At 39.9% G+C, this 18,739-nt stretch overlaps 1 protein-coding gene across 4 annotated transcripts in view; it reads right to left on the bottom strand.

Annotated features, from left to right (window-relative positions):
* Positions 1-2,453: 2,453 nt before the first annotated feature.
* Positions 2,454-18,739, bottom strand: part of LOC117293319 (kelch-like protein 8) — a 56,644-nt gene continuing 40,358 nt past the window's right edge. For all 4 annotated transcript variants that reach the window (XM_033775579.1, XM_033775580.1, XM_033775582.1 and 1 more), the window contains exons 4-9: positions 11,115-11,258; positions 10,572-10,683; positions 9,821-10,005; positions 9,200-9,343; positions 4,931-5,132; positions 2,454-4,749 (exon numbers count right to left, since the gene is read on the bottom strand). In XM_033775579.1, coding sequence (XP_033631470.1) covers positions 4,626-4,749; positions 4,931-5,132; positions 9,200-9,343; positions 9,821-10,005; positions 10,572-10,683; positions 11,115-11,258 — 911 coding nt within the window. In that variant the 3' untranslated portion in view covers positions 2,454-4,625. The remainder of the gene's footprint in view (positions 4,750-4,930; positions 5,133-9,199; positions 9,344-9,820; positions 10,006-10,571; positions 10,684-11,114; positions 11,259-18,739) is intronic.

Below are 18,739 nucleotides of genomic sequence, written 5' to 3'. Positions count from 1 at the left end.
CCCCATTGCAGCAAAAACTTTATGTTCGGAGGAAACTGCGTTTGAAGTGATGTATGCATGGAACCGTTCATAATGTTTTGTTCTCATTAGGAAAGGGGTGGGGGGGGGGGAGTGGCACTCCCTGGTAGGCCACTGTGACACTCCCACAGTGTCTGAAACAAAAATGTTACTCAAGCTGCCTGTTTTTTCACATAAGATTTTTTGTGCACTACCAGATAACAATTAATTCAAAACAGATTATACATGCAGAGATTATACATGTAGTGCTAAATACACTAAAAGGACAGGGACAAATTTCTAGCACTTCTTAGCCGTTGAATTTGTGCTTACTGTGCGATTTCCATTTCATAGCGCTGCTAAGCACATGATAAGGTATGCTATCCTTCCGGTGCTTAAATGACGTCACAATGCAAATCCATGGTAAACGCAACATTTTTCTGCTAACATGTGAAAACATGCTGGCACCTTAGCAAATTTTTCTGAATTGGGTCCAGGTTGGTGGGAAGTTCCTTGACATTACGAAGAGGGCCCAACTTTATGGCTCTGCCTACCACGGACTTCAGCTATTACATCCCATGGAGTCATGCTCCCGGACGTCAGCTATTACATCCCATGGAGTCATGCTCTACATGGTTTGGTAAGCGTCATCTCCACTGTGAGCAGAGCCATGAAATTTGACCCTGATGGAATATCACTAAAAGAAACAGTACAAATTAACATTGACGAGACCTTTGTTAATTTCATTGCATTTGCTGCATGCATTTATCAAATTTCTGAAAAAATATTGCTCAGGTAAAAATACATAAATTGTGTTTGTTCATTACCTTAATAAAAAATGTTAAATGATAGCAATTCGTTTATAACAAAATCATAAGGCAAACCAAACACATTTACCTTTTTTAAAACATTAAATTCAACAATTCGTTGGAAAAAACCTGGTATTAAACATTTTACATTATTCTTTATTAGAAAATATTATTTTGTAAATATATTAAAATAGAGATGTATGTTGTTTTGGTTAATATGCAGTAATTGAAGGAAACCCTTGCATACGAAATGTCACACGCCAGCACAGCCCCCTCACTGTGGTCAATCAGACCTATTTGTTGGTCGAGAGTTGTGGTAGAGCGTACACGCATGTACGCTTTTATTGTTTGACCTCAGCAATAGACCGATCCACTAAGCCCCGCCCCATTGCTAATTGACCAATCACAACGCAACGAAGGTCCGACAAATAAGGTCCGACATGCGTGCGCGTATCTTGGCGCGCACGTCAGAGTTGTGCAGAAAGGCATTGGAGAGCCCCACGTGTTCTTGCTCACACGTGCGTCTCGGGCGGAGCCTACTGGATCGGTCTATTGCAACAGGTCTATTATGATTATTCAACAAACTGGAAATACAAAAGAAGACATTTTCAAGAAGACAAGTTACTACAAATTACATTGCTCTTTCCACACAGCAGTGGTTGGGAACAAGACCTTGGATAATGTATATAGCTAAATACAACTTGGAACGACTTTAAAAAATAGCCTGGTTGCCAATATGTTGTTTCCAGTACTCTTCTAATAGTAATATTTAGTAATATCTAGCAAAGACTTTGATTTCAAATGAAAATACTTTGTTTTGATACAATTTTTCTAAAAAAATTTGGAAGTTCATTGGAAGATTTAGGAAGAGTACAATCATTCCAACCCCCAACATTAATTTGGTTAAACACAATTACCAAATCACATCAACAACATGTGGACTATCCTTAGTGAGAAGACAAAAAACAAACAGTGGATACAATTTCATACTCTGTATATGGAGTGAGTACAAAGTCAACAGTTTTACAGCTCTATGTCCCGACAGGCCTATTTTCTGTCGACCTAATGTTCTGATAATCTAGGGACACAGGGGTGCAGAGGGGTGGCGGAACAAAGGGGCGTCGGAACATAGGGGTGTCGGAACATAGGCGTGTCTCTCTTCTCACAGATTAGTGATTTCGGGTCAATACCTTAACCATGTACTAACAAATAATGAAGCACTTCTTAATGTTTACAAAATGCGTACAATCCTTACAATTAACAAGCATCAAGAACAAACAACCACAACACTACCGCTAATAGGACTTTTGAACGCTACGTGGCAGCAGACTAACCAGGTTAGAGGTAAATGTCTATTGTTTATGTGGTTCTTAGCATGCGCACATTACCCAGAACAATGGATTTTACCTGGTAAGTCTGCTGCCCCCAAGCATCCCGAAAGTCCCCTGTTGAATTTTGACTCTACCAGGTTCATACATGCACAAAGGCATTCACCGGAGAGTGTCAATTCTAAGACACAGAGTTATCATATTCTATAAGCTTAGTATACAATACAAAAAAAGCCTAATATCTAATACACACAAGCATAAAAGGCTATTCATAATGCTGACATAGGTGGATTTAAAAAAAAAAAAAAACTGAAACATCTTCTTGAGAACAAAATTCTCAACATCAAGACAGAAATAAAAACTTGCTAGTTTTTAGTTTCCGATTAAATACAATCTGTACACGTATTTACAGGTTTTCGATGTTTTTTTTTTTTACATGGACAAGCAAGGCAATAGGAAGTATTTACAAATTACTTTTTATACAAAATTTAACATTGATTTTAATAGAAAAGCAAAAGTGTAACAGATGTAATAGAATAACTTTTTATTTGTTAAAAAATTCAAAAATATTGAAGATATCACTAAGAGACTTCTGTATGCTAGGTGGAGGCAGATAGAATATAAATATTTCTTATTGTTGAAATACTTAATTAAAGGGAACGTATACCTTCTGTTTTTGGAACCGTTTGATTGTTTTAATCCTATACAAATATAGAACATTTCTTTCCAAAAGGTGGTACATGTACTGTTATGAGATATCGCTGAAAATCCGGTTATGTCTACGCAGGCAGAATAATACGCAATTGGAACACACAATCCGAGAAACATATCTGACAGAAACGTTTCTCAGATTCAAACTTTTCAGAATAAAAACGGATATAATTTTTCTATAACCACATTACTTTGAAGTGGAATGATTTAAAAAAAAATGCTGTACTTCTCACTAAGTAAGTTTTTGTTGGCATTCATTTTAAGAGTGATTATCAAATGTATATCAATGAGGCTATGGCTGGAATGACCCTAACCAAAGCCAAAGCCAAAGTCGCTTGATGCAAACACGTTCTTAAACTCAGAGCATGAACAGGTTCTCTTGACGAGTCTGCTTCCACGTAGTGTCTCTTGTTGTGAGCATAACATGAGCCTGAACATCCGACGTCACACTTCGAGGTTTGCGAATTACGCCAGAGATTGGCCTTGATCCGACATCAATTGACTGTTGCGTTGATCTCACATTTATTTTTGAAGTCAAATTCTACGTACACGTTTACATATAAAACATCATTTTATAAATTTACATGTACTGTCATACAGTGTATGTTGTATCCAATGATATCACTGGTTCTGTAAAACCAATACCTGTCGGGATATGGACAGGGGACCAGTCTACCATAACATTTCCTTAATGTTTCGTACTGATCAATTCTGTGTTCTTACTAGAAGTACTGGAAGACTGAACTCAACAGTTACTCAAAGATTTCCCCTTGTCAGTACTGTTGAAGAATTTGAATAAAAATAAAAAATGAAAAAAGTGTTTTAAGGACACCCACCCCCCAAAAAGACATATAAAGTTGCCAGAGTTGAATTTGGTTTGTCTCGTTAAAAATATGATCATTGCGTATTCTCCATTTCGAAGAGGTAAAACAAGATATCCGAAGTTGCCAGAGTTAGAATTGGTTTGTCCAGTTAAAAATTTATCATTGCATATTTGACGACCCTCAACAAACTGGCAAAATCAGGCACTCCTCAAGAATAGTGATAAGGCATGAAAAGTGAAGGCAACCGAAACATCAGCCTTGATATCTTTGTGATGTGATGTCTTAAACATTCTATATGTTGAGAAATACTTTTAGGCAAGTGCATTATTTTGTTGAGAATCATTCAAAATGGCCACTTTGATAATTATGAGTTGTTAGTGTCAGGCACAGGGAAAATTTTAAAAGTGAAACTAGCAACTCAGTTGTCTTTATGGCCCTTTCTGAAACCACTGCTGCGGCTTTGGGTTCGGCTCAGGCTAGCTTTGCCCCGCGGTTGTTTTGACAATAATTGTGCATGCTGTGCGACAGGGCTTCAGACAAGAGGATGGAGTCTGAAGCCGAATCCAAAGCCGGTTTCGAAAAGGGCCAATGAATGAAGTAAGACACACATACATCAGAAGGTATGAACAGAAAATTTGAGTTGATTGCTCAATGTTCCCGAAGACCACAAGAGGGCAGCATTCATTAGAAGCAGCTGCCTGATCGATTCTCTGTCTCCGTTCTCTCTGAGAGTTGTTGATATGTGCTGTATTGATTCACACGGCACAGAATTTAGTGATTTCCTAATACAAGAGGGCAGCAGACAGATGTCTCCAATTTGGTTTTCCTCCTCTCTTTCTGGGTATAATAAAACAAATTGTTGTCTATAACTGCCAACAGAGGGCGATGTTTTGCTAAAACATGCAGTCCGTCAGGCTCTTGTGCTCATTTCCCTCTTGGCCCAAAGCACTTTTTGGTTATACACAGCTGTGAACCGCGCTGTTGTTTTTGCCGATGTCTTTGAGTGAATGGACGAGACAGTTACATGTGACCACACCTGCTCCGGCCCTGCATGTGCTGATATCCTTGATTGGAGTCCACCTGTCAAGAAAAAGAAATGGTCCCAATTAAAGAAAAATACAATCAGTTCATGCCTACTCTCTTACATGTAACACAAAATTATGGGGTGAGATTACTATCATTCAAGGAAATAACATTTTCCAGCTACTTTTTGGAACCATCGCAAGACAATAACAAACTCAACGGTGCAAACTTAACTTACGTTTCAGTTGCTGGATCGAAACACTCCGATGACATGAGATAAGAGGATCCGTTGTGACCTCCGACCGCGTAGATCTTGCCGCTGATGACCGAGACACCCACCCCACCTCTGCACATTGACATTGAGGTCATTGTACTCCATGCTTTAGTCAGAGGGTCGTACCTCTCTACGGAACTCAGAGGGGAACTGTCGTCAAATCCACCTAAAATAACCACAAACAGACAGATGGGTTGATAAAATGGTTTATTGATAAAAATAATCAATATAGCGAACTAGCCGATTTGAGATGAATTTAGGGTGTTTAGACTTCAAAATCTGTCTACACATCTTCAAGGCACATCATTGAAAGGATTCAGCAACAGCAAATAACTCATAGCCTTTGATCTTCCTCACGCAAACCTTCTCTTTGAGCATTGGACAAACACTAAAACAGGAGACTGAGCCTTCTCTAATGCTACCCGACCCTGTATAATTAACTTCCCGATAGCTGCAGAAAAGCAAGCTTGCTCGAATCATTCAAGATACTGCTGAAAACCAGCTTGTTTCGTCTAGAGTGATTTATATTCTAGGCCATCTTTGTTTTTTTATATTTTTTGAACAGTGCAAATGAAACACATCAGTAGGCCAAGGAAGATGAGCGCTTAGCGTGTCACGGCTAATCGATTTAGCACTCCGAACTAAGATTTGTTTTCTCTCTAAAATTGAATGTTCGAGTCTTATTGATGATACTAGGGTTCTTAGGCAAGACACTCAACAATTATTGCGTTGTGGATGAGACATACGTAAACATTCTGAGACATTTAAAGTCTAAACATTCCAAGACATTTAAAATCTAAACATTCTACATTCTGACAAAAAGTGTTACAAACTGATAGCCTGTAAGTAACACTTTTGGCATGGCCCTAAAATTTCAGCTCTTCAAAGTAACACAGAGAGCAAGTGATCCTGTTTTTAAAGACACTATCAATTTTCCGGTCAAAAAGTCATTTCTAAAATTGACTTCAGTTCTAGTTGATTCAAACTCTTTTTCGAAACCAGGGCTAATGGTTAGGCGTCGTCCACCTATTAAAATCCTTAAACCATAAGCGCCTATTTTTAAAATAACACAATGGAGCCTGAGCCAGAGCCTGAGCCAGAGCCACAGCCGGAGTCCAAGCCAGAAACACATCCTCAACCATAGTTTAAAAAGGGCCTAAAGAAGTTACTAACAATATATATATGAAAGTCTTATTAAAGACACTGGACACTATTGGTATTTGTCAAAGACCAGTCTCCTCACTTGGTGTGTCTCAACATATGCATAACATAACAAACCTGTGAAAATTTGAGCTCAATTGGTCGTCGAAGTTGCGAGATAACAATGAAATAAAAAACGCCCTTGTCACACGAAGTTGTGTGCATTCAGATGCTTGATTTCGAGACCTCAAATTCTAAATCTGAGGTCTCAAAATCAAATTCAAGGAAAATTACTTCTTTCTCGAAGACTACGTTACTTCAGAGGGAGCCGTTTCTCACAATGTTTTATACTATCAACCAGGCCTTCATTTTAATAAATCCGAGGAGAGCTGTAAATTGCTCTCCTTAATTCAAGAAAATGAATTAAGGAGAGCGTTTTGCTCTCGCTAACAAAACCCAAGTTTAATGAACACGTACTCAAGAAAATGAACACAAAGTTCACCAGTTGTTTAACTTTTTCTTACTCAATTTAATGAGTTTACTTTAATCATGAAACAACTTTTTTGCAATCAAAATGAATGTTTCGATAAATTAAATAGACCCCACAATTATGTATATCCCCCAGGCACCCCCCCCCCCTAAAAATAAAAAGTTTGGTTATCCGCTGTTAATGTTGCCACCCTTTGAGAAAAAAAAGAATAGGCCTAAGTACAAAATATGGCAGAGAATGAAATTGTCTTAACTTTATAGTAATTATCTTTTGTGAATTTGCCTAAAGATAACAGAAAAACTGTCAAAAAAAAAATTGTGTCCGCTATTTTTCAATTATTTTGTTATTTCTTGGGGCTTGTTTAATACTGTAGTTGTCTGTAGCTCTCTCCAGAGCAAAGAAACATTCTTGTCTGTGGCTGTGCACATCGGCACCGTAGTGTGTACATGTACGTCAGCGTAATCCGTATTGGTATTATGAAGCAGTGTGGGGAACCACCGACTGCTGCCGATCGTCGATCGCGCCACAAAACGACCGCGACTGATTAGCCTGCCTTGGTACGGCCAGCTTCACATACTGCACACAGGGCCGACCACGGGCCATACTTTTGTACACTTGTACTGGACATGCAGTACATAATTATTATACACAGTGCAAACTTATCCATATGCATGAGCTACAACACCATGTGTGCTTGTGATTGGTCTGGAAAAATATCTGCATACAATGGGTAGTACGTGGGATCTTCCATATGCATCAGTACGCGATTATGTGACTTGTGATTGGACCGGCGTTGCAAGCGCCAAGAATGAAGGACGCGCGCTGGCAGTAGTTGTTGCAATGGCGCTATTTAAAATGTACGAGGGGTTTGAGGGCTGGGCTCGAGAGCTGGGCGGGCGGGACTTGAATTGGAGCCAAAAATATCCTTTGGGTTGGGGGGGGGGGGCATACAATTACTTGCGGGTGCGTTCGATTAGATTTCCCGGGTCGACCCAGATCTGACCATCCCCAGTGCGTATGATTAGCTTTGACGTCAAAGCTGTGTGGGCCCGAGTGAGACCCAAGTTCATGACGTAACGGCGAAAACTTTCTCAATGGCCACCATTTTGTGTGTAATTCAGCGGGACATTTTTTATGAAGTTTGACACACATTTTCGCCATTAAAACAGCGTTTTTGTGAGCAACAAGTATTTATTATTCGAATCAGTGTACCTTTTTATCACTGTGGGGTTGTAAAAGTGTTTAAAGTTGCAGGTATATCTTGAGAATAATTATTTGACGATGTTTTCATGAATCCACGAAAAGTATCGGACGAAATGCACAAAATGGGAGTAGTTCCGGTCGGCTGTCCCTTGGCGTTCTATCTAGCTCATGTCTTGGGCTTGTCCACGAATTCTTTTATCCTGCTTGATTTTGTCGATATATGTCCGACAAACCTTACACCAAATTTTGGTTACCATGACCCTGTCATTTATTGGTGCCGTCTCGTAACCATAACTTTCCAAATTCCACCTCAAGAATGTTGATAATTGAACACTTGACATCTTGATGTCATAATCCAGCATAAGCAAACAAAATTTTCACGTCGAGCAGCATGGGGCTCTTACTGTAGTTTACTGTGCATGATCCCAGTTCCTTTCAATTGTTTTTACTCCAAAATGCGTTTGTCCAGCCAGGTGGCCGGAGATCCCCCCCCCCCCCCCCCTTTACGGCATACTTTTATCATGACAAAATACTTAACCAATCATGAGCGTGTATTTGCGGTACCACTCTTTAGTGTAAGAGCCCGCCCACCAGTGTGGAATTCTATAGGCCCCACACAGATACGTCTGTGTGACCGGCTGCGGTAAACATCAAGCACGTGCCCGCAAAAACACAACCAGTGTGGAATCGCTCACATTCGTCTGTGTGACCGGCTGCGGTAATCATCAAGCACGCGCGCACGCAAACACAGTCAGAGCAGACTATAATAGGACTCGTTTGCCACTGCCAACTCGCAACATTCAAGTGGCAGCAGGCTTATAAACTCCGAGATTCAAGCGGCTTATTTTAATCAACAATTAGGGTATTGAAAAAACATGCTCTTGTTAAATTTGTAAGGAGCGCTTTTTTTTGCTCTCCTTGGAAAACATTAAGGAGCGCGGAGGAGCGCGAGCGATCGCGCTCCTTTAAAATTATGGTCTGATCAACCTCTCCCCATTACTCGTTACCAAGTAAGGTTTTATGCTAACAACTATTTTGAGTAATTACCAATATAGTGTCCACTGCCTTTAAGCAAATGTTTCTACCAAAAAGGTACTAAAGGTGCTTAGTATATACATTCTTTTTCAGAAAGTTTATTGCAGTGATGAAATCTGAGACCCAATTATGAAGCAACTTATAAGGTTTAACAAGGAGCTATGGCGCATTCAGCAGCCACCCATTCTCTTAGCGATAAGTGTTACAGTGATCTTTTATGTGCATTACACATCACACGGGACCAACAGCTTTATGTCCCACTGTTACATACAAATCTCTGAAATAGATCTCCAAGGAAACAACATAAAAAGCAGTCAGCAAAGCAGCCGAGTTTTTGACAGCGTCAACTCAAAACAGATACTCACCTATGACATAGAGGAATCCGTTGAGTGCTAGAACTCCCCCTCCTGCTCGTCTTGTCTGCATTGAGGCGATCGGAGTCCACTTGTTGAGGTGTGGGTCATATCTCTCACATGTATTAAGCGTGGTCGAGCCATCGTTACCACCAACTATAAAGCAAATTTATTATACAGGATTAACATTTGACATTCATCACTGACCACTGATGATGTTATGGCGGGTGGTCTAAACGTTGATCACCACAAACTATAGAGCAAATTTATACAAGATCAACATTTGATATTCATCAACGAGCGCTGATGATGTTAACGGGTCGTCTAAAATTGTAATCATTTTTATTTACTGACGTGGTTGAGCCATCGTTACCACCAACTATACAGCAAATTTATTCAGGATTAAAAATCATCTTTGACCACTGATTATGTTAGAGGGTCGTCTGAAATTGTAATACTTTTTGTCAGAATGTAAAAGTTTTTCACCAAAAGATGACCAGGCTTCAAGACAACTTGTCTCAACCACATTCACTGGTATTCGGCCATGATCTTTAACAGCACAACACAATGAACTTCACACTCTGCCCCCATGTCTTGACCCCTGACCTGTTCTGGCCCTTGACCTTAACTGACCTGCATAGATGTGATCATTAAGTGTAGCCACTGCAACTCCTCCTCTTGCCATATTCATGGATGCAGCATAGCTCCAGCTGTCGGTGGCGATGTCGTATCTCTCTACCTCACTGAAGCACATGTTATCATCAAGCCCTCCGATGGCGTACAGTGGTCCACCAAGCTGGGCCACGGCCAAACCTCGCCTGTAAAGGGCAGGACAAAAAAGTGAAATGGTTACTTAACCCTTCATTTCTGTATTAATATCAGACGCCTAGACATCGCTAATGTTGTGTAAATGTTTAATCACCATTGTTTTCAGTAAAAATTTCAACAAAAATAACCCGAAACATAAAATTTCTTTTGATTCTTGAATCTGGGTGCTATTTTAAAGTAGGAAACATTGGCGAAGTTAAATATCCGGACACAGTCTTTGCTTTGACCTCTATGTGTTGCCTCCTGGTCACCGTGGTCCAGTGGTTAGACTGCAGGTCTTGCAATCACAAGGTTGTGGGTTCGAATCCTATACCTGCTGATTCCACCAAAAGGAGAATAAGTATTGTCATCTAGTTACTGGATCACAATTTCTTGATTTGTGCAACTGATAATCGTATGTTTGCATGAGAGAAATTGGTTGTTGCCAGCTTTGCAATTATATCCTCTGGTGGGAGTTTGCTGAGTTCCCTCGACGAGAGGTAATTAAGACAGACAAACCCCAGAAGTGGTGGTCCACTGGGTTTTTCAAGCAATGAGATGTCTCATCATATCCTACCTTTTTGTCTTCATTGGAGACAGCAACTTCCACTTATTTGTCTTAGGATTGAATGCTTCAAGACTGCTGAGGTGATCTTTGCCGTCATGCCCGCCAACTGCATACACTTTGCCTGAAAGTAGCAAATACAACAAACCCAAATGTAAACACAACCTTCTTCTGAACCCCTCGCAGCTTCTGTCTGCCCCATTCACAATTTTGGGAGTAATTGCTGATGTTTTTCAGCTAAGCAAAAAAGAGCAGGAAACCAGCCACAAATGGTATCAATGCTAATTTGGCTGGTAATCTTATTGTGGCGAGGATAATTTTGCTGTAGTTTTTGTGCTTTAATAAGCAGCTCCATGAATTTGGACCCAGCAGGCTGAAACGGATCCTGCCTTCAATATCCATAGACATAATGACGCACTGAACCCATCCTTGGTTTTACTCGTCCTAAATCGAGATAGGATTATTCCTAGCGTTTTGTGAAATCAGCTGCGGGGTCCCCTTTTTGTTTTATGTAAACCAAGAATGGTCGAGTTAGTGTTGGACTCCATGATTTACCTGATGCAGCAATCACTCCCACATGCCTTCTCTTGCAGTTCAGCTCGGCGACATGGAACCAGCGATTGCTTCGCAGATCGTAGCACTCGATAGACTTGAAAGGGTCACCGGAAGCACCTCGCCCACCAACCACAAATAGAACACCTGCATTACAAGGTAAAACGAGAGAACAAAAGACTAATTAACAATTGCCAATTAATGTGTATTCCTTCTCCTACTACTGCATCCAGCTTGCTTGGCACCATCTAGGTAGTGAAGTTAAAAACGAGAAGTCCCCTCGATCTACTAAGCGAAAGTAGCACTTCCTGGCCGATTTCCTACCTTCCACCCAGGTTGTAGTTAAAAAACAGGACAGCTCTTTTCAGAACTGAGAACTGAGAAGTCTACTCCGCGGTAGAAGAGAAGTCTCCCGAATTCCCCCCAAAAACCTACTCCGTGGTAGTAGAATATTAAGACAAGTTCTCAAAAGAGCAAGTATACACGTGTGGTGTTACCGCAAACAAAAAATATACATTGATACCTCAGCATGTGCATCAAATCCCATACACTAAAATGTATACACTTTCCCTTTAAATTGTGGATTGTTTTGCCTTATGAAACACTCTCCTTCTCTTTTGGCTTTCTTCACAGGTGGTTCAAGGTGAGGGGTCCCCCTGGAGACCCAGTTTATACCTCATGTTTACAACAAGGTGAAAGTCTGTTTATTTATCTAGTTCAGACACCAGTAAACAAGACTGTTTTCCCTCAAGCATTGTGTTTGTGTTAGCAAGCCCCTAAAGTTCTGAAGGAAGCTCCCCAGGGCTAGAAAGTACTAAGTGCCAGGGGACAAATTCAATTCAATTCAATTCAATTAAAAAATGGTTTATTAAAACATGTATCGCTAGATAAAAACCGAATTGTGCATGCCAATATCAAACAAGAAATTATTATTATATAGGCCCTAATACATTGTCATACAGCAGAGGGTATACAACTGGTTCAAGATAACGTAGAGGGCTGTGAGTTATTATCCATTTCACACTGTATCTCTTATCCCTGTGGAACACAGCCCGAGAAGATTTTTTACCCAACAGTTACCCTGGCACACTTTCACACTGCGTCCCTACTTCATGGGGTTTCGGTTGCACGTTTCAAGAATACCCAAGATTTTAGCGCTTACCCCTACTCTAAATTAGGGGTGGCTTTTCCCTGGGGTATGCCTATAGACCAGGGGCAGACTGGGGATAAACCCAGGGGGTAAAGGGATCATAGTGTGAAGGCTGGTCGTACATGTATGCACCACAGCGAACTTTTTTTTTTTTTTTTAAGATGCTTGCTCAGAGCTTGTTCATCCAAAAAGCTTAAAATTTGTTGTCAGTTTGGTTCCGTTCTCTTCAACAAGTCATTTTCCATTTTGATTACGGTCAAGTAACTAAAAATCTGGTCCAGTTAATATTCTGAGCTTCAAGCCCTGTGGTCCTGTGGATTAATCCCCCGAGTTTGAAGCCTGGTCAGGTGGAGACACTAACCACTCTTTAACTTCAATTTTTTTAAATTTTAAATTACCTCAGGGGAGGGGCATGGATGTGCTATAAATACAGAAAGGAGGGTACACACAAGCACTATTATGTGCCGTTACTATATCCCATTCTTTATTCCTGAATACAGGATCCATTTGTAGGTCACATGTCTGGCTCAGGGAGGCTTACGCTGTTGTCGTAAAAATAAAAATAAACATAAATCCAAGACATCCTTGAAATTTTGAAAAGCTTGAAAAACTTCACCAGAGTGAGTGAACAAATTGAACTCTCAACTAAGGAAATATTTAGAGCACCTTTGGTGGGTTGCTGTAAATAGTAAGTTTCTGAATGCACTGTGTAGTTGAAAGCCACAGAGACCTTTTTGTTAAAAGTACACAAAACAAGTGCCATGAGGGATTAAAACCCAGACAGCTGTGAAAAAAGAAATAGTTTGTTGCACCAACCAACCAACTTTTACCACACATAATACATAAAAAGGAAAAGTCAAGCCTCTCTAATATACTTCTGAGTTTTTCAATTCCAACTTTTTGCCTCAGAGTTCAGCACAATATAACTTTTAAAAACTGAAAGAGACATTTTAGGTCTTTAAAAACTATGTTCTGGTCAAGTAGCGAGTGGAAGCTGTTTATAGAATCTTGAGCCCCGTGCACAGGGGTGTAAATACATGTTGTCTTTGAACATGTACATAGCAATGGCCTTCATCATCATTATAGCAGAGGACTTTAAACAGAAAAGCTAAGTTCACCCCAACCCCTTTCCTTCAAAGTGTTGGTTCAGCAATTTGTTTGCAACCTGAAGATTCCTTAAACACCACCAGGGATCCTAGGGATCTCAGATCCATGGTGTCCTTAGTCTCAGGGGTGGCAGCAATTAAATATATGACAATGTTATTGAGATTAAAACAACACCGTAAACATGTCAGCGGGCCACTCTAAATCACTATTCCTTATGGAGGTCTTGTTCAGAACACGTACTTTAAGTTTTAACCCCAACCTTGGTGTTTCACATTGACACAGTGATGCAGCCCTCACAGCCCAGGAATGGCCTGCTCGGCCCTCAATGCACCCACTGGTAGGTGAGGTATGGTCTCAGTCTCCACCTTCCCCTGCCATGGATTCTTATCCTTGTAACCAACTGCCCATTTAGCTACCCCCACCCCCTCCCCAACCAGGGGCAAGTTCAAGCAGCTACCTTTTGTCAGCCAGAAAGCTAATGTTCCATGGTTATATCTATAATAATAATGAAGACTACATGTATTAGAAAGCGCCTAATGCATAAAGTATCTTGAAGCCCGTCCATAAAGAGAACAATAAAAGATACAATGAGAAAAAGATACAAATATAACAAATAAGCAGATTACAAATAAGCAGCTTAAAAAAAGTGAGCTTGCATGCACTACCTCCAAGGCAAAATTGACCAGCGGTCGAAAACATTACATAATTCCTCTCCTCCTCTTCTCTCCAACCCCCCACCAACCATTACCACCTGCAAACAGAGGGGGGGGGGGAGCCCCACCCGAGGATAGCTAGTAGGCTGATATTCAAGTTGGGACAAGTAATAAACTACTCTAGTTGGTGCTTTTGTCAAGGTGGGGTGAAAAATGTTTGTACATGTACCTGTTTGTATCCAATGGGCTGATTTCTAACCCCCCCCCCCCCCGACAACCCTGCCCACGGGTTCTGCAATGAACCACCCACTGGTCAGGCATGCGAGTAACTAGCCATGAAAAAAGAAAAGAGGAAAAGGGGAAACAAGGCAAGCAAAAAAGAGGAAAAGAACATTTTCCTATACTTTTGTACACAGTCAGTTAAGGAAAAAGGAGGAAAATCAAAACCCAAAAAGAGGAAATCAGCTGAAAAGAGGAAGTCTCACATGCCTGAACTGTCCAGTACCTTTAGAGAGACCCACTCCTTGGCACCCATGACCAGCCCTCCTTGGTTTAACCCTGAGCACCCGTGGCCAGCCCCCCTAGGTTCACCTCCTGAGCAAGGGCATTCGCCAGGCTATCCAATTAAGAGCCTCTTAAAAAGATAATTAGAAACAAAGTCTGGAATGTCCACCAACAATGCTGCAAGTATTGTCCTTGATGAACAATCATGAAATATTAAAGGGAAAGAAAAATGCCTATAAATCAACGTTTGTTGGCCTAAGGTCCCAAGTGAGTCTGGGACTATCAAGTGATAAATTTAAAGTACATGTACAAGTTATCAGCTCAATTTCAAACCATTTAAATCCATTAAGGTCACAATGCGACCTACTTTATACACAATGGTACAACAGAACTATATAATGTGTTCCTTCATAGAATCTGTAAGTGTTCACAATGATTATTTATTTTTGTGTATTGTTTTTTTGTTATTTATTGTAATGCAAAGTGGAATATATTCATTATGTCCATTGTCTTTATAATACTATCAGTGAACACTTTCTGTTTTCCAAAATGCTACACAAAACATATCAGTTTCAACCATTATATCACAATTTTCTCTTCAATATTGGCATTTGGTATGACCAAAATAAGTTCTTTTGCACACTTAAAATAGTTTCCTGATTATCACTTTTATTTTCAGTCTAAAACACCTTCTCCAACAAAATTAACTCGTGATATATTATAACAATTTGTGCTTTACACATATTTCGCCGTTAAGTCTTCTTTAAACCCTTGCTCTATGTTTAAACAAATGATAGTTCCAGTAAAATTTCAGAGAGGGGGAGAGAGAGAGAGAGAGAGAGGGGGTGGGGGGGGGGGGGGGGGCAGAGAAACCCCCTGATGTTTTAAAGACTTTATGTTCTTAATTTGGAGGCCTGCAACAGCTGTATAATGCACAGAACCATTGTCCGACCACAAGGCCTATTGTTTTCAATCTACTGTCAAAATTTGAAGGCCGTCTTTTGTTTTTCGCAAAAACCAGAAAGAAGAAATTCCAGCGTCTTAGAACAAATCTCCCGAAATGTAACTCCAGGCAGAAAATAACAAGCTACCTCCCCCTTCGTCAAGTTGAAACTTGATGGAGGTCAGGAGAGTTAAACGAAAAAATAATCTCATTACGGTATTTTTGCCTCGGGGTTCGGTTTGACATCAACTTCGTCAAAAAAATCTGACACAAAAAAACAGAAAAAAGTATGAATTGTCTACAGAGCCAAAAATCCCTAAGTGAGTTACATATAACGGGCAGACGAAACTGAAACAATGGTATAAAGTAACCCGAGTCTTGAGTTTTTCTTCAAAAAACTGTAAGGATCCTTCAACAATGCAAGACTTAGTATGGGATGTTATTTTTAGAAATTAGAGTATTTTTGTCGTGCCACGCAGCGATTCTTCCAAGGAAATCGCAGCTGGGGATGGGAGCTAGGTTGACGATGAGTAGCAGAGAAAACAAAATTGCGATCAGATGTTCTTGGCTAAAGGGGGAACATGGAGAAAAAGTTCTGATTCATAACAAGCATGGATGAATTGTAGCGTCTTGTAATGTGTAACGTTATCTAACCTGATACTTCTTGGAGTCAACAAAAGCGATCGACTCCATGCCCCTCTGGTCAATGCCTTTGTGCCCTTGAAATGCTCAGTAGAAATTTCTAAAGGAGAAATGCCTTTGCCCTTTCAAAAACAAACCTTCAGCCTCTGAGAACTAGCGATGTTAATCAACTTTCGATTTCTTCATATCTGAAATAAATAATACCCCTTTTCCCCATTCAGACATTAAAAAACCCTGAATTCTCTCCAAAAGCCATTAACTTCTCAACTGAAACACTGCTGGCCAATACCTGTTATTTGAGCATCCACATTGTAAACCTGTCTTATACATGAACATGTACTAAAAACTGTGGCAGTGTTTGTAAACTGATCTGTTAACACTATATAAATTTGTCTACCAGTAAATCTTGCATGGGTATGGAGACTCATACCTGGCATTTGAAAAAAGGACAAAATGTTTTTGTCTTTAAGAGTGAAAGGCACTGGACACCTTTGGTAATTGTCAAAGACCGTAAAATTACCACTTGGTGTATCCCAACATATGCATAAAATAAAAAGATACATGTAACAATGAAAAAGAAAAAAAACCTTGCTACACAAAAGTGTCTGCTTTCAACGTTTGAGTGAGAAATTAACTCTTTCTTAAAAACATTTGCTCTGAACACATACAAAAAGCTTGTCTCACTGTCATTGAGGAAGAACTTTTTAAAGTTTACTTCCACTTTAAAATGATAACATTTATGTGTGTGTTGGGAGTAGGGTAAGGGGCCTTCACGCCCAAACTTTGCCTTATGGTACGACTCTGGACTATTGAGTGAACTACATGTAGGAAGGTACACGTTATTAAGTCATTAATCTGACAGTCACATAAATATTTTATTGCAGGTGTAAAGAAGTACGTGTAATGTCACATCCGATCAAGTATGACGTTCGTCTGATGTGCACTCAAAAGGTTTTTTATTTCTTACAAGACAATGCTTTATATAATGTATGAAAGAATGAGGTGGTATGATTTTGAAACACCTGTTTAGGGCGTCAAAAGACCACATCACACCACCTGAGGTACTACAAAATGAGGAGGGATCCTACATCTCTTCACTGTAACGTTAAATCTTTCCAGCATGTTAAAGGCACTGGACACTTTTGGTAATTATCAAAGACCAGTCTTCTCACTTGGTGTATCTCAACATATGCATGAAATAACATCTGTGCAAATTTGAGCTCAATTGGTCATCGACGCCGCGAGATAATAATAAAGGAAAAAACACCCTTGTCACAGTTGTGTGGTTTCAGATGCTTGATTTCGAGACCTCAAATTCTAAATCTGAGGTCTCGAAATCAAATTCATGGAAAATTACTTCTTTCTCAAAAACTATGTTACTTCAGAGGGAGCCGTTTCTCACAATGTTTTATACTATCAACAGCTCCCCATTACTCGTTACCAAAATTATTTTGAGTAATTACCAATAGTGTCCACTGTCTTTAAAAGGCACAGGGGTCGATTTCACAAAGAGTAAGGACTAGTCCAAGGAGATCCTAAGTTTGGACGAGTAACTCTTCCAGATAAGACTACCCTTAACTCTATGTGAAATCCAATCCTGGACATCTTTGGTAATTAAACTCACTATGATTAAAATAACAACATATTTGCATGTTTTGAGATTTCCACATACATGTATGCTTGGTAAAAGGTAAACGTTTAAATGGCAAACACTGTCCGAATCACTAATAAAAAAAAAAAATCAACTTCAAACGCGGACATCAAATTCAAATATTTTAGTGGAAATTACTTCTTTCTCAAAAACTCAATACTTTAGAGGGAGCCATTTTTCACAAAGTTTTATACCAAAAACTCTTCATTACTCGTTACCAAGTAAGTTTTATGCTAACATTTACTTTGAGAAATTACCAATGGCATCCAGTGCCTTTAATTTCCCCAAAAGCTGCTGTCTTTTTTTGAAGATGCTAGGGGGTCCTGTCTCATCTTCTTACATGTACAAATGTACACCCTGAATGTCACTTTCCAGTGGAAAGGGGTGTGTATAAATGCTGCAAGATATATGAGGAACAACTGAGCATGCGGAGTAAGTACCAAGGGGACTGCACAGTACCACCAGAGGAATCTTAATGCATGACAGACCATGACAGATAATGAAAGAGCACAACCCTGGTCTCATGTCACAGGGTTTAGGCCCCACTACATTTGGCGTGGATTCAAGAATTTATTGTCAAGCCTTGAGATTTCGATCAGAGCCTCTCTCTCTTTCTGGGCCAAGGGAAGTCAGTCACATTTCCATCAATCAATTCGCCAAAAAACAATGCATGTGGTTTTTGTTGGTTACGGTACAGCAGGTCTGATGCTTAGTTCTCCAGATGCACGGCACTTTTCCCATGATGGGAGCAACTCCATGAGGGGGATTTTAAATTTCTACTTTGGCAAATCAATCAAGGTGCATCAATGCAATGCACACAAGATTTCGCTTAAGCAAAAAAATCCTTGCTTAGTAAAACCAGATTACCGGCCAAGACTCCACTCAATTGTTATGCTAAGTAAACAACAGCTAAATACTAGTCAAAAGCAATGTATATGGCATGAAATTTTGGCCAGTAACATGTGTAAAATAAGCGAG

The sequence above is a fragment of the Asterias rubens genome, chromosome 8 (assembly GCF_902459465.1).
Source record: "Asterias rubens chromosome 8, eAstRub1.3, whole genome shotgun sequence".
Classification (NCBI taxonomy): domain Eukaryota; kingdom Metazoa; phylum Echinodermata; class Asteroidea; order Forcipulatida; family Asteriidae; genus Asterias; species Asterias rubens.
Note: the sequence above shows the minus strand (reverse complement) of the source record. Positions and strands in the feature narration are given on the sequence as shown.